The sequence below is a fragment of the Crinia signifera genome, chromosome 2, assembly GCF_055691185.1.
Source record: "Crinia signifera chromosome 2, ASM5569118v1, whole genome shotgun sequence".
NCBI classification, from domain to species: Eukaryota; Metazoa; Chordata; class Amphibia; order Anura; family Myobatrachidae; genus Crinia; species Crinia signifera.
In genome coordinates, this window is record NC_139218.1 from 309995100 (window position 1) to 310015114 (window position 20015).

The 20015-nt window shown below is 45.7% G+C and overlaps 1 protein-coding gene across 1 annotated transcript in view; it reads right to left on the reverse strand.

The window, feature by feature from the left end:
- The window catches only part of LOC146057556 (von Willebrand factor A domain-containing protein 8-like), a 132625-nt gene extending 113142 nt beyond the window's left edge, over window positions 1–19483 (reverse strand). Inside the window, exon 1 of the mRNA XM_083168924.1 lies at window positions 19323–19483. Coding sequence (XP_083025050.1) covers window positions 19323–19342 — 20 coding nt within the window. The 5' untranslated portion in view covers window positions 19343–19483. The remainder of the gene's footprint in view (window positions 1–19322) is intronic.
- Between the last annotated feature and the right edge of the window lie 532 nt (window positions 19484–20015).

The window sequence follows — 20015 nt, forward strand, 5'->3', positions numbered from 1 at the left end:
GTGACTGCACTGCAGACGCCATTCCGGTCTGGAATAGCGTGCAGTGCGGTCACCGTGCCCAGCTGTCGCCATTTACTGACCAGAACTTTGCCAAATACTTACCTGATCCTTGCAAATACCTTGCCTGATCACTGCTTCATCACTTGTAGTGCGCTGGATGCTTCCTGGATCCTGTTACTTGTGACTTCCTGTGTTGTGAACTTGTGCTGCTGCAGTGTAATAGCGTTAGATAGAGAGAGATAGAGAGAGATAGAGAGATAGAGAGAGATAGTGTCAGAGAGTGCTATATTTTGTGCTGCTGCAGTGTGATATAGTTATAGATAGAGAGATAGAGAGAGATAGAGAGAGAGAGAGATAGAGAGAGATAGAGAGAAAGAGATAGAGAGAGATAGAGAGGCCTAGTGACAGAGAGTGCTATATTTTGTGCTGCTGCAGTGTGATAGTTATAGATAGAGAGAGATAGAGAGAGAGAGATAGAGATAGTGACAGATTGTGCTATATATTTTTTATATAACTGACTGCTGCCCCCCCTTTTGTGCTGATCAGTATAAATTAACTGATCAGCAACTTTTTGGGGGCGCAGTTTTTTTTTTATATATATATATACCTGTCACTGCTGCTGCTGCAGTGTCATAGAGTGATAGATAGTGAGAGATAGAGAGAGATAGTGACAGAGAGTGATAGTGAGTGCTAAATTTTGTGTCTGCTGCCCCCGCCTTTTGTGCTGATCACTATATCTGAGGTGATCAGCAACTTTTTGGGGGTGCAGAGTTTTTTTTTTTTTTATATATATACCTGTCAGTTGCTGCCAGTTGCACTGTCAGTTGCACCAAAGGTTGTGCACCTGCTGCCCCTCACTGGTAATCAGTGTCGCATCACTGATCACCTTTTTTTTTTGTGGGTGCTGTGGGGTCTTTTTTTAATTTTTTTTTTACACACACTGTGATTTTGTGGGTGTCCTGTGGCCACTGTGCGCTGATCAGTGACGTACATCACTGATCAGCTTTTTCGGCACAGGGTTGATCTATTTTTTTTTTTTTTTTTATCAAATTCCTGTTGCCTTTGAGCGCTGTTCAGTGACAGACGTTACTGACCAACATCTGTGCTCAATTTTTGGCGCAGGACCTTTTTTTTTTTTTTTATTTAACCCCTTCAATTTTTTTTTTTTTAACCCCTTCAATTTTTTTTTTTTTAACCCCTTCAATTTTTTTTTTTTTTTGTATAAAGTATTTTTTTTTCTGCACTACATACACACTACACACTACATACCCCCCGGGTTGAAATAAAGTTTGTACCCCCCCCTACACTATACACGTGTTGAAACATTTCACTACCAGTAACACAAAAATAAAAATGGCATCCCAAATGTCATCCCAGTCATCCAGAAGAATGTATTCAGTGGAGGAGGCATATGCCATGCTTGCCTCTGACTCTGACACAGCCAGTGAGGCAAGCGGGGTATTTGAAGGATTCGTCTTAAGCTCCTCTTCCTCCTCTGGTGATGAGGGACCCCCTCAAAGACGCCCCCGTAGAGCAGCTGAGACCCCCCCCCCCAATAATTGATCTCGTATGGACCCCACCACCAGACAATTTTGAGCCCCAGGTTCCTGAGTTTTTGGCCATGCCAGGAATCCAATTTGATTCCACAGGTCTCAGAGAAATTGACTTTTTCAAATAATTTTTCTCTGATGATTTTATAAATTTAATGGTGGACCAAACTAATTTATATGCCCAGCAGTTTATTGCTCAAAACCCCACGTCATCATTTGCTAGGTGGACCCCTGTAGATGCAGTAGAGATGATGACGTTTTGGGGTCTGGTGTTTCATATGGGCATAGTAAAAAAGCCAGAAATTAGGCAATATTGGAGTACAGATGTTCTGTACAGCACCCCATTTTACCGTATGGCCATGCCCCGGGCTCGATTTGAGACGATCCTTACATTTTTGCATTACAACGATAATGCACAGTGCACACCCAGAGATGATCCCACCTTTGACCGGCTATTCAAAGTCAGGCCGGTCATTGATCATTTCAGTGCCAAATTTGAAGACATGTACATCCCAGATAAATTCATTTGCATAGACGAGTCCCTTATACATTTTAAAGGAAGGGTTAAATTCCGCCAGTACCTTCCCAGTAAGAGGGCAAGGTATGGCATAAAAATGTATAAGCTGTGTGAAAGCACCTCAAGGTACACTCACAGGTTTAGGGTATATGAAGGGAAGGATTCAAGAATTGAACCGCCAGAATGCCCCCCCTCCCTCGTAGGTGTTAGTGGAAAAATTGTCTGGGATTTAGTGCACCCCTTCCTGGATAAAGGTTATCACCTCTATGTGGATAACTTTTACACTAGCATCCCCCTGTTTAAGGCCCTTGGTTCAAGAGGTACAGCAGCTTGCGGTACTGTGCGCAAGAACCAAAGAGGCCTCCCAAAAACGCACATTGCCCAAGTAATGAGAAGGGGTGAAAGCAGGGGAATATGCACCGAAAATATGTTGTTGGTCAAATATAAGGACAAGAGGGATGTCCTTATACTGACAACAATTCACGGAGACAGTACCACCTCCGTCCCTGTACGAGGTACCAGTACCCACACCTCAAAACCTAATTGTATCCTGTATTACAATAGGTACATGGGCGGAGTGGATCTTTCAGATCAGGTACTGAAGCCGTACAGTGCCCTGCGGAAAACAAAAATCTGGTACAAGAAGCTGGCCGTGTATATCATCCAGATGGCACTGTATAACGCTTACGTGCTATTCCGTTCTACCGGCCAGAGGGGGACATTTATGCACTTTCAAGAGGAAGTCATAAAGGGCCTAATATTTGGGAACCAGCAGGCAGAGGGCCCCAGTACTTCTAGTACTGGCCCCCGTATTGTACCAGGGCAGCATTTTCCTGATGAAATCCCCTCCACTGGAAAAAAGGGCAGGACACAAAAAAGGTGCAAAGTTTGCTATAAAAAGGGAATAAGAAAGCAAACTATTTTCCAGTGTGACACTTGCCCCGACAAACCCGGCCTATGTATAAAGGAGTGTTTTAAAATATACCACACATCTATGGATTATTAGGTTCATAATTTCACCGTGCTTCGGGGGTCTTGCTAATGCCACATAGCACCCACCATTCATTCCACCAGAATCTGAGCCGCAAAATCCAAAAATCACTCCTTCCCTTCTGAGTCCTGCCATGCACCCAACTGGTATTTTTTGGTCACATGTGAGGCATTGCCGTACTCGGGAGAAATTGGGGCACAGATTTTGGGGTGCTTTTTCTCCTTCATACCTTCTGAAAATGAAAAATTTTGAGCCAGAACTGCATTTTTGTGTAAAAAAATGTAATTTTTCATTTTCACTGCCCACTTGTATCAAAATTGGTGAAACCCCTGGGGGTTTGAAATGTACACTATACCCCTAGATGAATTCCCTGAGGGGTGTAGTTTGCAAAATGGGGTCACTTGTGGGGGGGTTCCACTGTATTGGTGCTTTGGGGGTCTTGCTAATGCGACATAGCACCCACCAAAATTCCACCAGAATTTGTGCTGCAAAATCCAAATATCACTCCTTCCTTTCTGAGTCCTGCCACTTTTTGGTCACACATGAGGCATTGCCGTACTCGGGAGAAATTGGGGCACAGATTTTGGGGTGCTTTGTCTCCTTCATACCTTCTGAAAATGAAAAATTTTGAGCCAGAACTGCATTTTTGTGTAAAAAAATGTAATTTTTCATTTTCACTGCCCACTTGTATCAAAATTGGTGAAACCCCTGGGGGTTTGAAATGTACACTATACCCCTAGATGAATTCCCTGAGGGGTGTAGTTTGCAAAATGGGGTCACTTGTGGGGGGGTTCCACTGTATTGGTGCTTTGGGGGTCTTGCTAATGCGACATAGCACCCACCAACATTCCACCACCAAAAATCACTCCTTCCCTTCTGAGTCCTGCCATGCACCCAACTGGTATTTTTTGGTCACATATGAGGCATTGCCATACTCGGGAGAAATTGGGGTACAGATTTTGGGGTGCTTTTTCTCCTTCATACCTTCTGAAAATGAAAAATTTTGAGCCAGAACTGCATTTTTGTGTAAAAAAATTTAATTTTTCATTTTCACTGCCCACTCGTATGAAAATTGGTGAAACCCCTGGGGGTTTGAAATGTACACTATACCCCTAGATGAATTCCCTGAGGGGTGTAGTTTGCAAAATGGGGTCACTTGTGGGGGGGTTCCACTGTATTGGTGCTTGGGGGGTCTTGCTAGTGCGACATAGCACCCACCAAAATTCCACCAGAATCTGAGCTGCAAAATCCAAAAATCACTCCTTCCCTTCTGAGTCCTGCCATGCACCCAACTGGTATTTTTTGGTCACATGTGAGGCATTGCCGTACTCGGGAGAAATTGGGGCACAGATTTTGGGGTGCTTTTTCTCCTTCATACCTTCTGAAAATGAAAAATTTTGAGCCAGAACTGCATTTTTGTGTAAAAAAATGTTATTTTTCATTTTCACTGCCCACTTGTATCAAAATTGGTGAAACCCCTGGGGGTTTGAAATGTACACTATACCCCTAGATGAATTCCCTGAGGGGTGTAGTTTGCAAAATGGGGTCACTTGTGGGGGGCTTCCACTGTATTGGTGCTTTGGGGGTCTTGCTAATGCGACATAGCACCCACCAAAATTCCACCAGAATCTGAGCTGCAAAATCCAAAAATCACTCCTTCCCTTCTGAGTCCTGCCATGCACCCAACTGGTATTTTTTGGTCACATGTGAGGCATTGCCGTACTCGGGAGAAATTGGGGCACAGATTTTGGGGTGCTTTTTCTCCTTCATACCTTCTGAAAATGAAAAATTTTGAGCCAGATCTGCATTTTTGTGTAAAAAAATGTAATTTTTCATTTTCACTGCCCAGTTGTACCACAATTGGTGAAACCCCTGGGGGTTTGAAATGTACACTATACCCCTAGATGAATTCCCTGAGGGGTGTAGTTTGCAAAATGGGGTCACTTGTGGGGGGTTCCACTGTATTGGTGCTTGGGGGGTCTTGCTAATGCAACATAGCACCCACCAACATTCCACCAGAATCTGAGCTGCAAAATCCAAAAATCACTCCTTCCCTTCTGAGTCCTGCCATGCACCCAAATGGTATTTTTTGGTCACATGTGAGGCATTGCCGTACTCGGGAGAAATTGGGGCACAGATTTTGGGGTGCTTTGTCTCCTTCATTCCTTGTGAAAATGAAAAATTTTGAGCCAGAACTGCATTTTTGTGTAAAAAATGTAATTTTTCATTTGCACAGCCCAGTTGTATCAAAATTGGTGAAACCCCTGGGGGTTTGAAATGTACACTATACCCCTAGATGAATTCCCTGAGGGGTGTAGTTTGCAAAATGGGGTCACTTGTGGGGGGGTTCCACTGTATTGGTGCTTGGGGGGTCTTGCTAATGCGACATAGCACCCACCAAAATTCCACCAGAATCTGAGCTGCAAAATCCAAAAATCACTCCTTCCCTTCTGAGTCCTGCCATGCACCCAAATGGTATTTTTTGGTCACATGTGAGGCATTGCCGTACTCGGGAGAAATTGGGGCACAGATTTTGGGGTGCTTTTTCTCCTTCATACCTTCTGAAAATGAAAAATTTTGAGCCAGAACTGCATTTTTGTGTAAAAAAATGTAATTTTTCATTTTCACTGCCCACTCGTATGAAAATTGGTGAAACCCCTGGGGGTTTGAAATGTACACTATACCCCTAGATGAATTCCCTGAGGGGTGTAGTTTGCAAAATGGGGTCACTTGTGGGGGGGTTCCACTGTATTGGTGCTTGGGGGGTCTTGCTAGTGCGACATAGCACCCACCAAAATTCCACCAGAATCTGAGCTGCAAAATCCAAAAATCACTCCTTCCCTTCTGAGTCCTGCCATGCACCCAACTGGTATTTTTTGGTCACATGTGAGGCATTGCCGTACTCGGGAGAAATTGGGGCACAGATTTTGGGGTGCTTTTTCTCCTTCATACCTTCTGAAAATGAAAAATTTTGAGCCAGAACTGCATTTTTGTGTAAAAAAATGTTATTTTTCATTTTCACTGCCCACTTGTATCAAAATTGGTGAAACCCCTGGGGGTTTGAAATGTACACTATACCCCTAGATGAATTCCCTGAGGGGTGTAGTTTGCAAAATGGGGTCACTTGTGGGGGGCTTCCACTGTATTGGTGCTTTGGGGGTCTTGCTAATGCGACATAGCACCCACCAAAATTCCACCAGAATCTGAGCTGCAAAATCCAAAAATCACTCCTTCCCTTCTGAGTCCTGCCATGCACCCAACTGGTATTTTTTGGTCACATGTGAGGCATTGCCGTACTCGGGAGAAATTGGGGCACAGATTTTGGGGTGCTTTTTCTCCTTCATACCTTCTGAAAATGAAAAATTTTGAGCCAGAACTGCATTTTTGTGTAAAAAAATGTAATTTTTCATTTTCACTGCCCAGTTGTACCACAATTGGTGAAACCCCTGGGGGTTTGAAATGTACACTATACCCCTAGATGAATTCCCTGAGGGGTGTAGTTTGCAAAATGGGGTCACTTGTGGGGGGTTCCACTGTATTGGTGCTTGGGGGGTCTTGCTAATGCAACATAGCACCCACCAACATTCCACCAGAATCTGAGCTGCAAAATCCAAAAATCACTCCTTCCCTTCTGAGTCCTGCCATGCACCCAAATGGTATTTTTTGGTCACATGTGAGGCATTGCCGTACTCGGGAGAAATTGGGGCACAGATTTTGGGGTGCTTTGTCTCCTTCATTCCTTGTGAAAATGAAAAATTTTGAGCCAGAACTGCATTTTTGTGTAAAAAATGTAATTTTTCATTTGCACAGCCCAGTTGTATCAAAATTGGTGAAACCCCTGGGGGTTTGAAATGTACACTTTACCCCTAGATGAATTCCCTGAGGGGTGTAGTTTGCAAAATGGGGTCACTTGTGGGGGGGTTCCACTGTATTGGTGCTTGGGGGGTCTTGCTAATGCGACATAGCACCCACCAAAATTCCACCAGAATCTGAGCTGCAAAATCCAAAAATCACTCCTTCTTGGGAAGACCAGTTAGGAGACTATTGCAATAATCAATGTGGGATATAATGAGTGCATGGATAAGAGATTTAGTAGTGTTGTCAGGAACCCCGGTTCTCGTGCTGCTCGCGTGCACCCCTTACCGGTGCGCTGGTGTAATATGCACCGCAGATCAGCTGTTGGCGCACTCTGCAGTCTGGCGCGATGTCTCTGTCTCACGAGCCATTCCCTGTGTCACATAGGATAGAGGACTCCAGGTGCATTCCCTGTTCTGATTCAGGGTCACGTGATCCAGGTAGTTCAAGTTACTTCCTGGTTCTGTGTACTGCTGCTGCGGCAGATGCCACAGCCTGTGGCTAATTACCAATTACCTGGAGGAATAAAAGCCAGCTTCCCAGACTCCTCCTTGTCTTGAACAACTTGTCAGTTCCCCTGCAAGTTCTCCAGTGTCAAGCTCTCCAAGACTCCCCCCTTGCTCCAGAGATCCGGCTACCTGTATCCCGCTGTTACCTGTTATCATCTGCTATTACCTGGTCATTCCACTCCTGCTTAATTTCCACTAAGTTCCATCTTCAGTGTGATTCAGTTCTCTGTGTGCAGCCCAGGTTAAAAGTACAGTGGGTTATCTTACTTGTTACCTCTCGGCTTCCAGGCCGCCCCTGCAATCCCCAGTGATCACCATCGATTCCCATCGAGTACTATCTACCGGCTCCCAGGCCGCACCATTGAGTACCATCATCCGGTTTACAGGCCGCATAATCAAATACCATCGACCGGCTCCCAGGCCGCACTATCGATTACCATCAACCGGTTCCCAGGCCGCATCTTCGGTACCCAGTCTCCTCTACTGAGTTTACCTTGCTACCATCATTCCTCTGTGCCCTCTGTGTTGCTACCCAGCATTCAGTGCCATCAATCCACCATCGATGGTTTAAGTATCCCGTTACCATCTCTGCTCTACCCGTCTCCAGAGTATCACCCCTGCTAAGTCACAGAGGAACCTGGGCAGAGGGCCGTGACCTGGTCGGCAGTCGCAGCGAAGTCCATATCCCCTTGCGGGGGTCACTGGTGAATACCACTGTCAGCTTAGACTCCGCGCCTCTGTTTAGGTCTAGCCTATCCTTTGTGTCCCCAGCAGGTCATCACCCCCATCTCTCCGTGCATGAGCTCCAGATACCTAAAACTCAGAGCTTCCAGTTCCCTGCGCCCTCCACTGGCTCACCCATGTCATTGCCGGGAACACAGCAAGTCCAGGCCGTGACAAGTGTCTTGTGTGAGATAGGGTCGTATTTTGGATATGTTGTTTAGATGCATGTAACATGATTTGGTGACAGATTGAATGTGGGGAACAAAGGACAGTTCAGAGTCGAGGATGACCCCTAGGCTACGAGCTTGTACATGTACAGATGTTTATAATGCATCAAATGTATAAATATAAATTAAAATGCATTTACCAAAAAAAATATTTTATTTTTCCTGGTGTTTTAAGGGGAATTCATAGCGCCAAATTACAAACCAAAGCATAAATCCAGCATCAGTATTTTATTACTCAAATAATGTCATTTCTTGATGTCCTCTCTCAATATTGCCTGGTCTTCACTATGGTGTACCCACATGTAGGTTCATGGTGCTACTGTTAGGCTCAAAGCACTACTTAAACAGTATAAGCATCAGAATCCAAAAGTAACCATGAGTAGTCTTGATGGTGCACTGGGACTTGAATAAGTATTAAAAGTTATACACTTTATTGATATGTATTAAAAACAGAGCTCAATGTGGGCTAGGAATAGATCACCTTTCCATGCTGCCTCATACCTGCAAGTGACATGAGACGGTAAAGAGAAGGCTGCCTAACAGAGCCAGCTAAATGGTGTCAGGGAGTTCCAAAGAGCTGCCATTTGGTGGTCAGGATACTCTGGTTGGGGATATTGTTGTCCATCTATAGAACCTGGATTAAGACTACAGGTGGCAGGCTTGGTCCCCAGCAACATCATGGATGTCAGTTTCAGGGGAACGATCCCCCCCCCCACACGCACACTAGACGTGATGGTACATGTGTGGTGCCTGTCACTGCAGGTGGGCTCAGGCACAGAGGAGTGACCACTCCCTACTGGCTACTGGGGACAATGTTAGAGGTGTGCATGCCTTGGTGTAAAAAACACAGGGTGGAACTACCCCAGTTGGGATTGTGTGTTAGATTAGGATAAATTGAATCCAGCTTGTTTAGTACACTCAATGAGTGGCCACATTATTATGACCATGCCATAACTTCACGTTGTTGCCGCTAGAGGGCGAGATAGCTATAAAAAGGGAATGCAGGACAAATGAAGCATCAAAAACGTGCTTTAATTGAGTTTGAACGCGGGATGATTGTAGGTGCTTGAACCGTCCGAACCAGTATTAGCAAAACGGCTGACTTGTGAAGTGTTCGAGAGCAGCAGTTATTAATGTTTACAGAGAGTGGACTACCAAGCAGAAAACTGGGTCTCAACATCAGGCTTGTGGTCATAACAGGCTACTGAATGCTCGATCTGAAAGGAGACTTGCCAGAGTTGTCCAGTCCAACAGAAAAGCAACAGTACGTCAAATTGCAGGGAATCTTACTAAAGGAGCAACTGCGAAGGTCTCTGAACGGACTGTTCACCGGACATTACACCGTATAGGCCCTTGTTCGCTAACCTTCACGCTCCAGGTGTTGTTGAGCTACACATCCCAGCATGGTTATGCTTCAGTTTTGCTATTTGGCCATGCTAAATCTGATGCAACAGCTGGAATGTCAAGGTTAGCCATCAAGGGTATAGGATATGGAAGCCAACGATCTGTTTGAAAGCCTCAACTGTCTGGCTTGAACAACAACAGATGTCTCCAGTTTGCAAAGGAGCACAAGGATTGGACAGTAGATGACTGGAAAAGGGTCATGTGGTCCGATGAATCATGTTTTCAATTAAACCATGCAGATGGCAGGGTACGAATATAGAGAAAACAGCACGAAGGCATGGACCCTAACTGCATTGCCACAACAATTCAAACTGGTGGAGGCAATATTATGGGGGATTTTTTCTTGGCATTGTATGGGTCCTTTGATTCCTGTGGAACAACGTCTGAATGGCCAAGGTTATTTAAGTGTTACCGCAGATCAAGTACATCCTGTTATGTTAACAGTGTACCCTGCCGGGGATGGATACTTTCAGCAGGACAATGCTCCCTGTCATAAAGCTGGCATTGGGGGAGATTCTCTAAACTAAAAATGCGGTAAAAACCCAGTTATCTGGGGGGGGCGTGGCTTGACCCGACATGTGAGCGGTCGCTGGGGGTGAGAGCTCCGCTAAGATTCTGATTAATTATCCTTCCCCAGCGACTGCGGGTGCAACATCTTTACCTGCCTGCCCTCAGTGGCACTTCCTGCACCTCTTGTGCCGTCCGCGGCTCTCATAATTCACCTGTGGAGGCTCCGGCGGCTGCTGGCGCTCCGTGCTTCTTCTCTGCTGTACACGGGTGCCATCTTGGATCCGCCTCACCCTGCTTTGCGGCTCTGAAATACAACCGAGGGGCGCCGCTGACGTTGCCACCCTCCTCCTGCAGTGATCCACTCCCAACCCCGGCGGTGAGTACGGCGGTGGTGCTGTGGTGCGGATACACCAGCTGAGAGCTCGCCGCCCCTGATATGACCTAGCGCATAGGTCCTCACACGTGGGACCCTGGCACCGTCTAGCTTGGGAGAGGCAACGGTTTCCTGCAATCCTCTGTTGTTTTATAGGATCTCCAGCAAGTCTCCTGCGGCTTGGTGCCGCAGCTGTCGCATCTCATTGACCCCCATAGGCTTAGTAGGAATACCCTGATTGTGGTCGACTGCCCTTCTGCCACCAGTCTCCTTTATATACTAGCGGTGTGCTAGCCACCGCTATCTTCTGATATCACTGCTGCATTTATTTTTATTTTTTTTGACCCCCTCTACGATAGATCCTGTGATTGAAGTCTCGCTACACCAGATTCTGCTGGCTGTCACCTCCGCTGCAGACAGGCTTGTGAACCAACTTACTGTCATACAACAGGACATTTTGTCTCCTTCCTATGCCCCTGCTATACCTACTGAAATGTCCAAAGAAATTCTGCCTAAGAGTCCTGATATCATAACCCCTATAGATCCTGTATCTCTACATGTCCGGTACATATGCTCTGAGGGAGCTGTACCCACCGTCGAGAACCATTTGCAAATCCTGGATTGGTGCTCTTTAACATCTGGCGACTGCTTGGGCCAGCTACATTCCCATTTGACAAACTTGACACCAGTTTGGAACAGTCCCTTATTTGAGCCATCTGATGTTGAGTTTCCCATGAAGATTCCTCCTCTCCTGTTGGGAATACTGCGATCTTGGACTTTGTTGTCTCACTATCTGTCACCTCACTATCTGTCATAGACCCGGAAGTCCAGCAACGGCGCCGCATCGCAAGGGACAGCTCTTACCGCAAGAGCTGTCCCTTGCGTTAATGACCGCATATTTTAGAGAATATGCGGTCATTAGAAATGCGAATGCCGGCGATACTGGGCTGCGGATTTTAGAGAATCCCGCCCTTTGATATTTTCTACCTTTATATTGTGAGAGTACCTGTCCTAGTTTTCCTAAGGCCATTAGTATAGCCTAGTCCCTGTCAAATATCCTTCATTACCTGGGTGGGTGGGAAGGGGAGGGTTGGGTTTGATTAGTACTACTGTAGTACAGCATAGATATAGTTGGGTGGGCAGGATGGGGGGGGGGAGGAGTAGGTTAGGTTTTTGGTACAAGTTAGCTACCATATAGCTAAGGACCACTAAAGTTTAGACAGTGGGGTTTTTCGTTTGTTTTATGACACAGATCAATGGTGTCTTCTGATTTGATATGCACTGTGTTTATGTGAATGTGCCTTCTTCTACCTCTCCGTTTATGGGAACTTGGATGGCGCCTCCAGGTACTTGTTCTAATATGAATCTATATCCTGTGGGGAAGGTACTCATCTTATGTACAGACCACATATGTTCTTTGCATGAACACATATAGATGCCTTTCTATACTCCTGTGCACATATAATATGTGCGCTGCTACATACCTCCTGTATGCACCTATTGACCCTTTTGAAACTCTGCTGTCTGTAATGTAATTTTTTTTGTTTGTTTTGTTGCTGTTATTTCATTTTGCAAAATCAATAAAAATTACTCAATTTAAAAAAAAATTGGGAAGCTCTGAGCATCCTCCGCCGGGTTACCGCAATGGGGGGCATCGCCAGAAAAATCTGGCGATGCCCCATAGAAGCCTATGGGCTTCTACCGGACGTGAGCTGTGCTGCCAGGACCAGTGACCTCCTCCTCCCTGCACAATGATCCCCGGGTGCAGGGAGGAGGAGAGCCCGGTGCAGCAGCGTCGGGTAAGGGAGGGAGGGGGTAGCCGCTGGGACCCGCTGACTCACCGCAAAGGACATATGCGATAATTATATATGCGATGATCGGCGAAGGGGGGCGGAGCTGGGCTGCGGATGTTTGAACATCCCGCCCACTGTCCGCAGATGGTTCAAAGAGCATGATAGAGACTTTACCTTGCTTAGGTGGCCTGCACAATCACCAGATCTCAATCCAATTGAGAATCTGTGGGATGAGACCGAACGGGCCATTAGGCAGCTGGATCCAGTACCATCAAATCAAAGGAATGGGAAAGCGCAGTTCATTGTATATGGTCTCAAACTCCACATACCACCTACCAACATCTCATAGAGTCCATGCCAAGAAGAATCCATTTAGTATTAAGGGCAAAAGGTGGTCCAACATTGTATTGAGGGGGTGGTCCTAATAATTTGGCCACTCAATGTAAGGACGACTGCATCTGTATCTTGCAGTCAATATAATTGCACCAAACCCTATCCTGTTCTCCAGCTGGTAAAGCCCAGTGTCTCCATACTCCACCATCTGCCAGTTACTGTGCAAGGTGTGAGAGATCATGGTGAGAGACCAGTGAGAATTAGCCAACACCAATCAGGAGGTTTGGCTGCAGCTTGTGTAAGCAAACATAGCAGAAGTGGTTCCAGGTGCTGCTTGAAGGGCCCTGGTGGAAGCTGCAAGTCACACACTGACTGAACAGGCCATTAATACAACCCAGGTCCAGTGGGATCAAAGAAGTCTGTGAGAGGACTGGGTGAGGGTTTTGTAAGTGAGGGTGGGGTCACAAGCACTAGTTGGATCATTGGAATCTGAAGGAGAAGAGAAGACAGTGAAGGGCATGTGGGAGAGGGGAGGCACATGTAGTATGTTTGAAAAGGAATATGAGCCGGGCAGCAGCATTGAAAACAGATTGGAAGTGACAGAGGTGGAAGTCAGAGGCCAGATAGAAGGAAGTTACACTAGTCCAATCTGGAGAAGACTTAAGGCCCATACACACTTGCCGACTTTAAGCTGAAACTCGCTCAAAACAGACGTTTTGAGCGAGTTTCAGCTTAAAGTCTGCAAGTGTGTATATGCCACCGATGCCCGACTAGCGATGATGCGCGCTCCCGCATCATCGCTAGCAAAGTGGGCCATCTGCTGGTTTTACCAGCACGTCTGGCGATGATAGCTCATATTTGAGCCATCATCGCCAGGTGTGTACGGCAGCCGGGCTGAAAGATCAGAGACTTTCAGCCCGACTGACTGCCCCCTCCCTCCCCCTGCTCCCCGGCGCTGGAACATACTCACCGCCGGGACAACTGCGCCGCTCTTCCGCCGCTATCTCCCCCTGTTCTGGCGCATATGTCACACTGATGCGCCACTCAGTTCCCCAGCCCGTCGCACGCCCTGCCACCCCCTGCGCCTGTCGGACGCACTGACCCCTGCTCCGTGTTCTCTCCGCCGTGCTCCACACAAGGAGCATCTACTGCCACCAATGATTTCTTTATTTTCCGGTAATATATACATTGCTGGCACATGCTAGCAATGTATATATTAATGGCACCACTGCCACCAATGATTTCTTATTTGCTGTTAATTAGCTTGTAATATATACATAGCTGGCACATGCCAGCAATGTATATATTACTGGCACCACTCCCACCAATTATTTATTTATTTGCCAGCAATATATACATTGCTGGCACATGCCAGCAATGTATATATTACTGGCACCACTCCCACCAATTATTTATTTATTTGCCGTTAATATAAACATAGCTGGCACATGCCAGCAATGTATATATTAATGGCACCACTGCCCACCAATGATTTATTAATTTGCCGGAGAATATATACATAGCTGGCACATGCCAGCAATGTATATATTAATGGCACCACTGCCCACCAATTATTTATTGGTGCATGAAATGAGCATGTAGGTAATGAGCAATGAGCATGTAGGTAAGCAGCACTTTTGTGGCATTATATGTAATGGGCATTACCGGGTGTGGCATATGTGTAATGGGCATTACGGTTTGTGGCCTAATGTGTAATGGGCATTATGGTATGTGGTATATGTGTAATGGGCATTGTAGTGTGCATAGTCCCCTGTCCCCCAAAGCCATGTCTTAAATTTTTCGCAGGCCAGCAATGTATATGTTAATGCCGCAACTGCCCCCCCAATGTATATTTTGTTATGGTGTAACGTATACATTGCTGGAGTAAGTGAATGGATTTCTCCCTACGTGCACAGCTGCAAATGAAATGTTTGCCATCAAAATGGGTGGGATTTTGCCCGGTCAGAGCAGCGCGGGGTGGAGTTTACCTGATTGCTGGGCTCCGAATATATGCAGCCCAGCAATCAGTTCTGAATCAGGCCCCAAGAACAGGAATGCACTGAATAAAAGGGCTTCTGCTCCAACCCTTGTAATTCAAACCCCGCCCATTATGTAAATCGCCTTTTATATGAAAGATTTTCAGCAAAGTCTTTCGCCTCCTGAAAATCTATTGCTCTTTAAGGAAAATAGCTCAGTGTGTACGCACTACTTTTGTGACAGATATATCTATCAAAGATTTTGGCAAAGTCTTTTGAAATGAAAATCTTCAAGTGTGTATGGGCCTTAAAGCTGGGTACACATTAGATGACACTGCAAATGATGCAAAGTCATCAATGATTTCCCTGGAACTGGCTGTTCTTCCTGACAAACGATATAGTGCATACACCCTAAACAATCTAACAAACGATAATGTTCAGTAGCCACTTTCAGAAGCATGCTGTCGATGATATAGTGAGGATTTCATATGGTCTAGAAATGAAAGTGGGGGGCAATAACAACCCGTGGGAGCACACATTGCTAACGATATAGGGCGTACACACTAGACGATATGCACAAAAATATCGCTGATGATATGGTTATTAGTGTTCATTTTAGCACCTGCCATATTTGAAAACCCATGCAGTTCCTCTTCCCTGCCTGGGGTGTCGCTGTCTGCTGTGGTGTTTCTAACACATCTGGTTTGCATATCAGTGCTGATATACAGACCACACTGTGCTAGAAGCACTACAGCAGACAGCAAAACCCCAGGCAGGGTAGAGGAACTGCATGGGTTTTCAAATATGGCGGGTGCTAGAATGAACACTAGTTATCATGTATATATCATTAACAATAATCATCTGGTGTGTATGCACCTTGACTTATATGACTGATAGTGTGATTCAGCTAGACATCCAGGAGGATATAGCCGAGAAACCGTTGGATATAGGAGTGAGAGGTGGGGATGCCAGGGGAGGAAAGGAAAACCTGGGGCCCATACACCAGCGGGGGCGATTAGCTGACCAGATGTGATGATTGTGGCCATTGATGATCGGCGATCTGTAGGCTCTGTTGGATCGGGAAAATAAGCATGTAAATCCCGATTCCACAATCCCCGCCGAAACATGTTAAGTGTTTCGACAGCCACTAGATGATGCCCAACAAAGCAATTCAAGTGTTGCTGTTTGGGCGCTCACAGACAACTATGCTCAAATTATTGTTATGTCTGGTCATTTTCATGGGCTGGGAACTAGTTACTTTATAAAGCAGGAGGCGCACAATTCATATGTTGTTTTGTTAATAACCTGCATTACCGAGGAAATAGTTAATGTAGACTATTATATAAGCATGCTTGTGAGAAAGCAGGTTTATCCTGCGATAACCCATTAATGTACAAACGGCAATACCAATTTCCCCATTAATTTGCTATCAGCCTATTACAGCATATTATTGTAAGGTGTGCCTCATTGACTACCTAACTGATCATAGTAAACATGGCTATAACTATGTTCAGTTCTGTGTTCTAGACAGAAGAACAAAAATAATTATTGATGCCTTCTAAACATGTTATCCATCGTCAATGCTCATTCATATGCCTTCCTCACAGTTATTACCTGGCATAGCATTTAATTAATGTACCCTTATGCACTTTCAACAGTATATTAAATTATTTCTGACGTATAGTGTACAGTATGTAGCACTGTAGACCATAAAATTAAATAAACTGAAAATTTGGACCCAGAATTAAAAGAAAAAGAAATCACAGTATTCATTGTGGTACTCTTTACCTAGAACGGCGACCATCGCGACCATCGTATGCACTAAAAAACGGGTGCGATGCGATGCCCGCGATTTCCCATAGGGATCAATGTTAAAAGTCAGATTGGACGCGATTTTAGTGTTAAATGCCTCAATGCCCGCGATTTTTCCATAGGAAACAATGTTAAATGGGCCACAGAGCCCTAATAGTCCCCCTGAAGTCTGAAATGGCCCCCACAATTTTTAACGACACCCCACGATCAACGTCAACCCGAAGCGTGGCGAGCGGCAGCGGTACGCGTCCTCCGACCTTTTCATACCCCCACTATCCACGTCGGCGTGGAGTTGAGAATAGAATAGTGTGGCGAGCGCAGCGAGCCCCGCGAGGGGACGCGGATACCTTCACAGGTAAACGCGTCCCCTCGCGGGCTTCACAGGTGTCCGCGTCGCCACGGACACCTGTGAAGCCCGCGAGGGGACGCGTATAACTGTGAAGGTATCCGCGTCCGCTCGCCACGCTTCGGGTTCACGTTGATCGTGGGGTGGCGTTAAAAATTGTGGGGGCCACTTAAGACTTCAGGGGGACTATTAGGGCTCTGTGGCCCATTTAACATTGTTTCCTATGTAAAAATCGCGGGCATTGAGGCACCCCACGATCAACGTCAACCCGAAGCGTGGCGAGCGCAGCGAGCCCGCGAGGGGCGGCGGTACGCGTCCTCCGACCTTTTCATACCCCCACTATCCACGTCGGCGTGGAGTTGAGAATAGAATAGTGTGGCGAGCGCAGCGAGCCCGAAGCGTGGCGAGCGCAGCGAGCCCCGCGAGGGGACGCGGATACCTTCACAGGTAAACGCGTCCCCTCGCGGGCTTCACAGGTGTCCGCGTCGCCACGGACACCTGTGAAGCCCGCGAGGGGACGCGTATAACTGTGAAGGTATCCGCGTTCGCTCGCCATGCTTCGGGTTCACGTTGATCGTGGGGTGGCGTTAAAAATTGTGGGGGCCATTTAAGACTTCAGGGGGACTATTAGGGCTCTGTGGCCCATTTAACATTGTTTCCTATGTAAAAATCGCGGGCATTGAGGCATTTAACACTAAAATCGCGTCCAATCTGACTTTTAACATTGATCCGTATGGGAAAATCGCGGGCATCGCGTAGCACCCGTTTTTTATGTGCATGCGATGGCCGCAATGCCCGCGATTTTTTACCCCCGACGCCCGCGATGCTAATCGCGGGCGCCGTTCTAGGTAAAGAGTACCTTCATTGTCAATGCAAATACTTCTATTGTAACTCCCCAGCCTCCTCTACAATTCTCCATTTCAATTCAAATAACTCTATCACCAGGAATGGATGTCTCCACAATTTCTTGCCTGCAGTGTTGCATTTACATAAGTACTTGTGGCACAACGATGTGCATAAGGCAATAGCATTACATCAGAGATTTTAGCTTTGGCCACCAGATGGTGCTCTAATACCAGTATAGTCGTCTTAAGACCATTACAGTATTTTCCCATCAAACCTCTTATTACTAAATATAGTAAAATCACTTATTTCCATTATCTGAATGTGCTTTGATTGTAGAATGCATTGCAGCATGTCATTTTACAGAATAAAAACACAAATATACAACATAACTGCAATAAATATTTTTCTCTCTAGTCCCTTTAGAAATCATTACATTTCTGCTAGCAACATACAGTAATGAAACTATGTTATGTATAAAACTTTGGGACTTAACAGTGTATGACATCTTCAGGCAATAAGGATACAAAATATTATGACATTACATCCATTAGTGTTGGAAAGGAACCTGCAGACAAACATCCATAGAAAATAAGTGGGAGAAATCAAGCTTTTGGTAAGAAATCTCTCTTTTTTTTTTTTTTTTAAAGCAGCAATCATTTACACTGTAAAATCAAACTGGTTTTGCAGTGTAAATGATTGCCGCTTAAAAAAAACCCTGGAGATTTCTTAAAAAATATCTCACTTTCTGGATGTCTCATCCTAATAAATTTCCCCCCAAAATGTCTAAAAAAAAAGAAAACCTGAAGATTTGAATAAATCTTAAAAAATGTTTTACTTGCAAATGACCTGAACCATACTATTGATTTTATTGCTGTGTCATGTACAAAGAAAAGCGAAATCCAGTGGCTGGTGATATTGATTCAATATTGGCGTCCGCTGGGACACGCCAGGTTGCTGGCATCATCGGGCAGATGGGGGGGAGGGGGAGAGCAGGTGCCATGCTGCATTGAGCAGAATCGCCGTTGTTGCGACATAGTAGAAATAGATTGTGCTGCAGTCTATTTCTACTTTCCATTCCGATGTCGCGAGGCCATGCATCAGGATTGGATGCAGGCACACACGATGCAATGTGCACTAACTTCCTAACGGTTTTGATTATATAGCCCGAATGGTACCATGTGTGCACGCCATAAGAAACAGTCCCCCCTCCAAACCAATCCCTGCAGCAAGTGGAATACACAATGTTCAAGTCATTGCACTTAATCCAGCTTAAATCATGTCCAACTGACTGAGGAACTAATTAAATCACCTGTACTCCAGCATATATAGCCATAAATACTGGACTGTAGCGGTGGAGTCTGGGAACCTCTGTAGTAGTATGAGGGTAAATAAGAAGACAAAAATAGGATAAAATGCAACAAATGCTACTGAGTAAGGGAACTACATTTTTGAGAAAGATAAATAGCCGCAGCCCAGCCATTACATAGACTATGTATCTCTTTTTATGTTTTTATATTGATAAAAGTTACAATATCCAGAAAAGGTCTGAGTTTCTACCTGCACTGGTCGCCCATCATCTTGTCCAATCATGTTTCTCCACTCAAGCAAAGATCGTTGGATACTTTCAAGCCCAGTCTCCCACAGCCTAACGCTGCCACCCATGTCCACAGTGACAACTCCTCTGTTTCCTAGTGCTGCCACAATGATGTCTGTGTCAGAGATTTTAGACAGCCAAGATGTGTATGGAGACACTGATGTTGCCCTGGAAAATCAAAAGTCATTATAAACAATTAGGTATCATAAAAATTAAAACAGTGCACAGTGCACAATAGTGAATTGTACAAAGCATAAATACATGCACCTAAAGGGAGTGAAAAGTACAGGCGGAAGGGGAAGACAACTTGCAGTGCCAGAGTTGCAAAAGGGGATAATGAGTCAAAAGACAAGGGGCCTCATTCTGGATCAGTCGCTCCCCTGCATGTTCGCACGGGGAGCGGTGTTTTACTACTGCGCATGCACATTTCTGTGCATGTGCATACGCTTGGTGCAAACGAGTACGGTGAACTACTAGTTTGCTGTCCCGTTCGCACCTACCAGTGCGGGTGGTGTGTGTGGACCGCGGCGGCGATTCGATGGGCTGCACCAATGGGAACGCCCAGCATTTCATGGGTGTTCCCATAAAAATGCTGGGCATTCCCATGAGAATGAAAGTGACGCGGCTGCCGAGGGCAGGCAGCTGACATCTGAAGC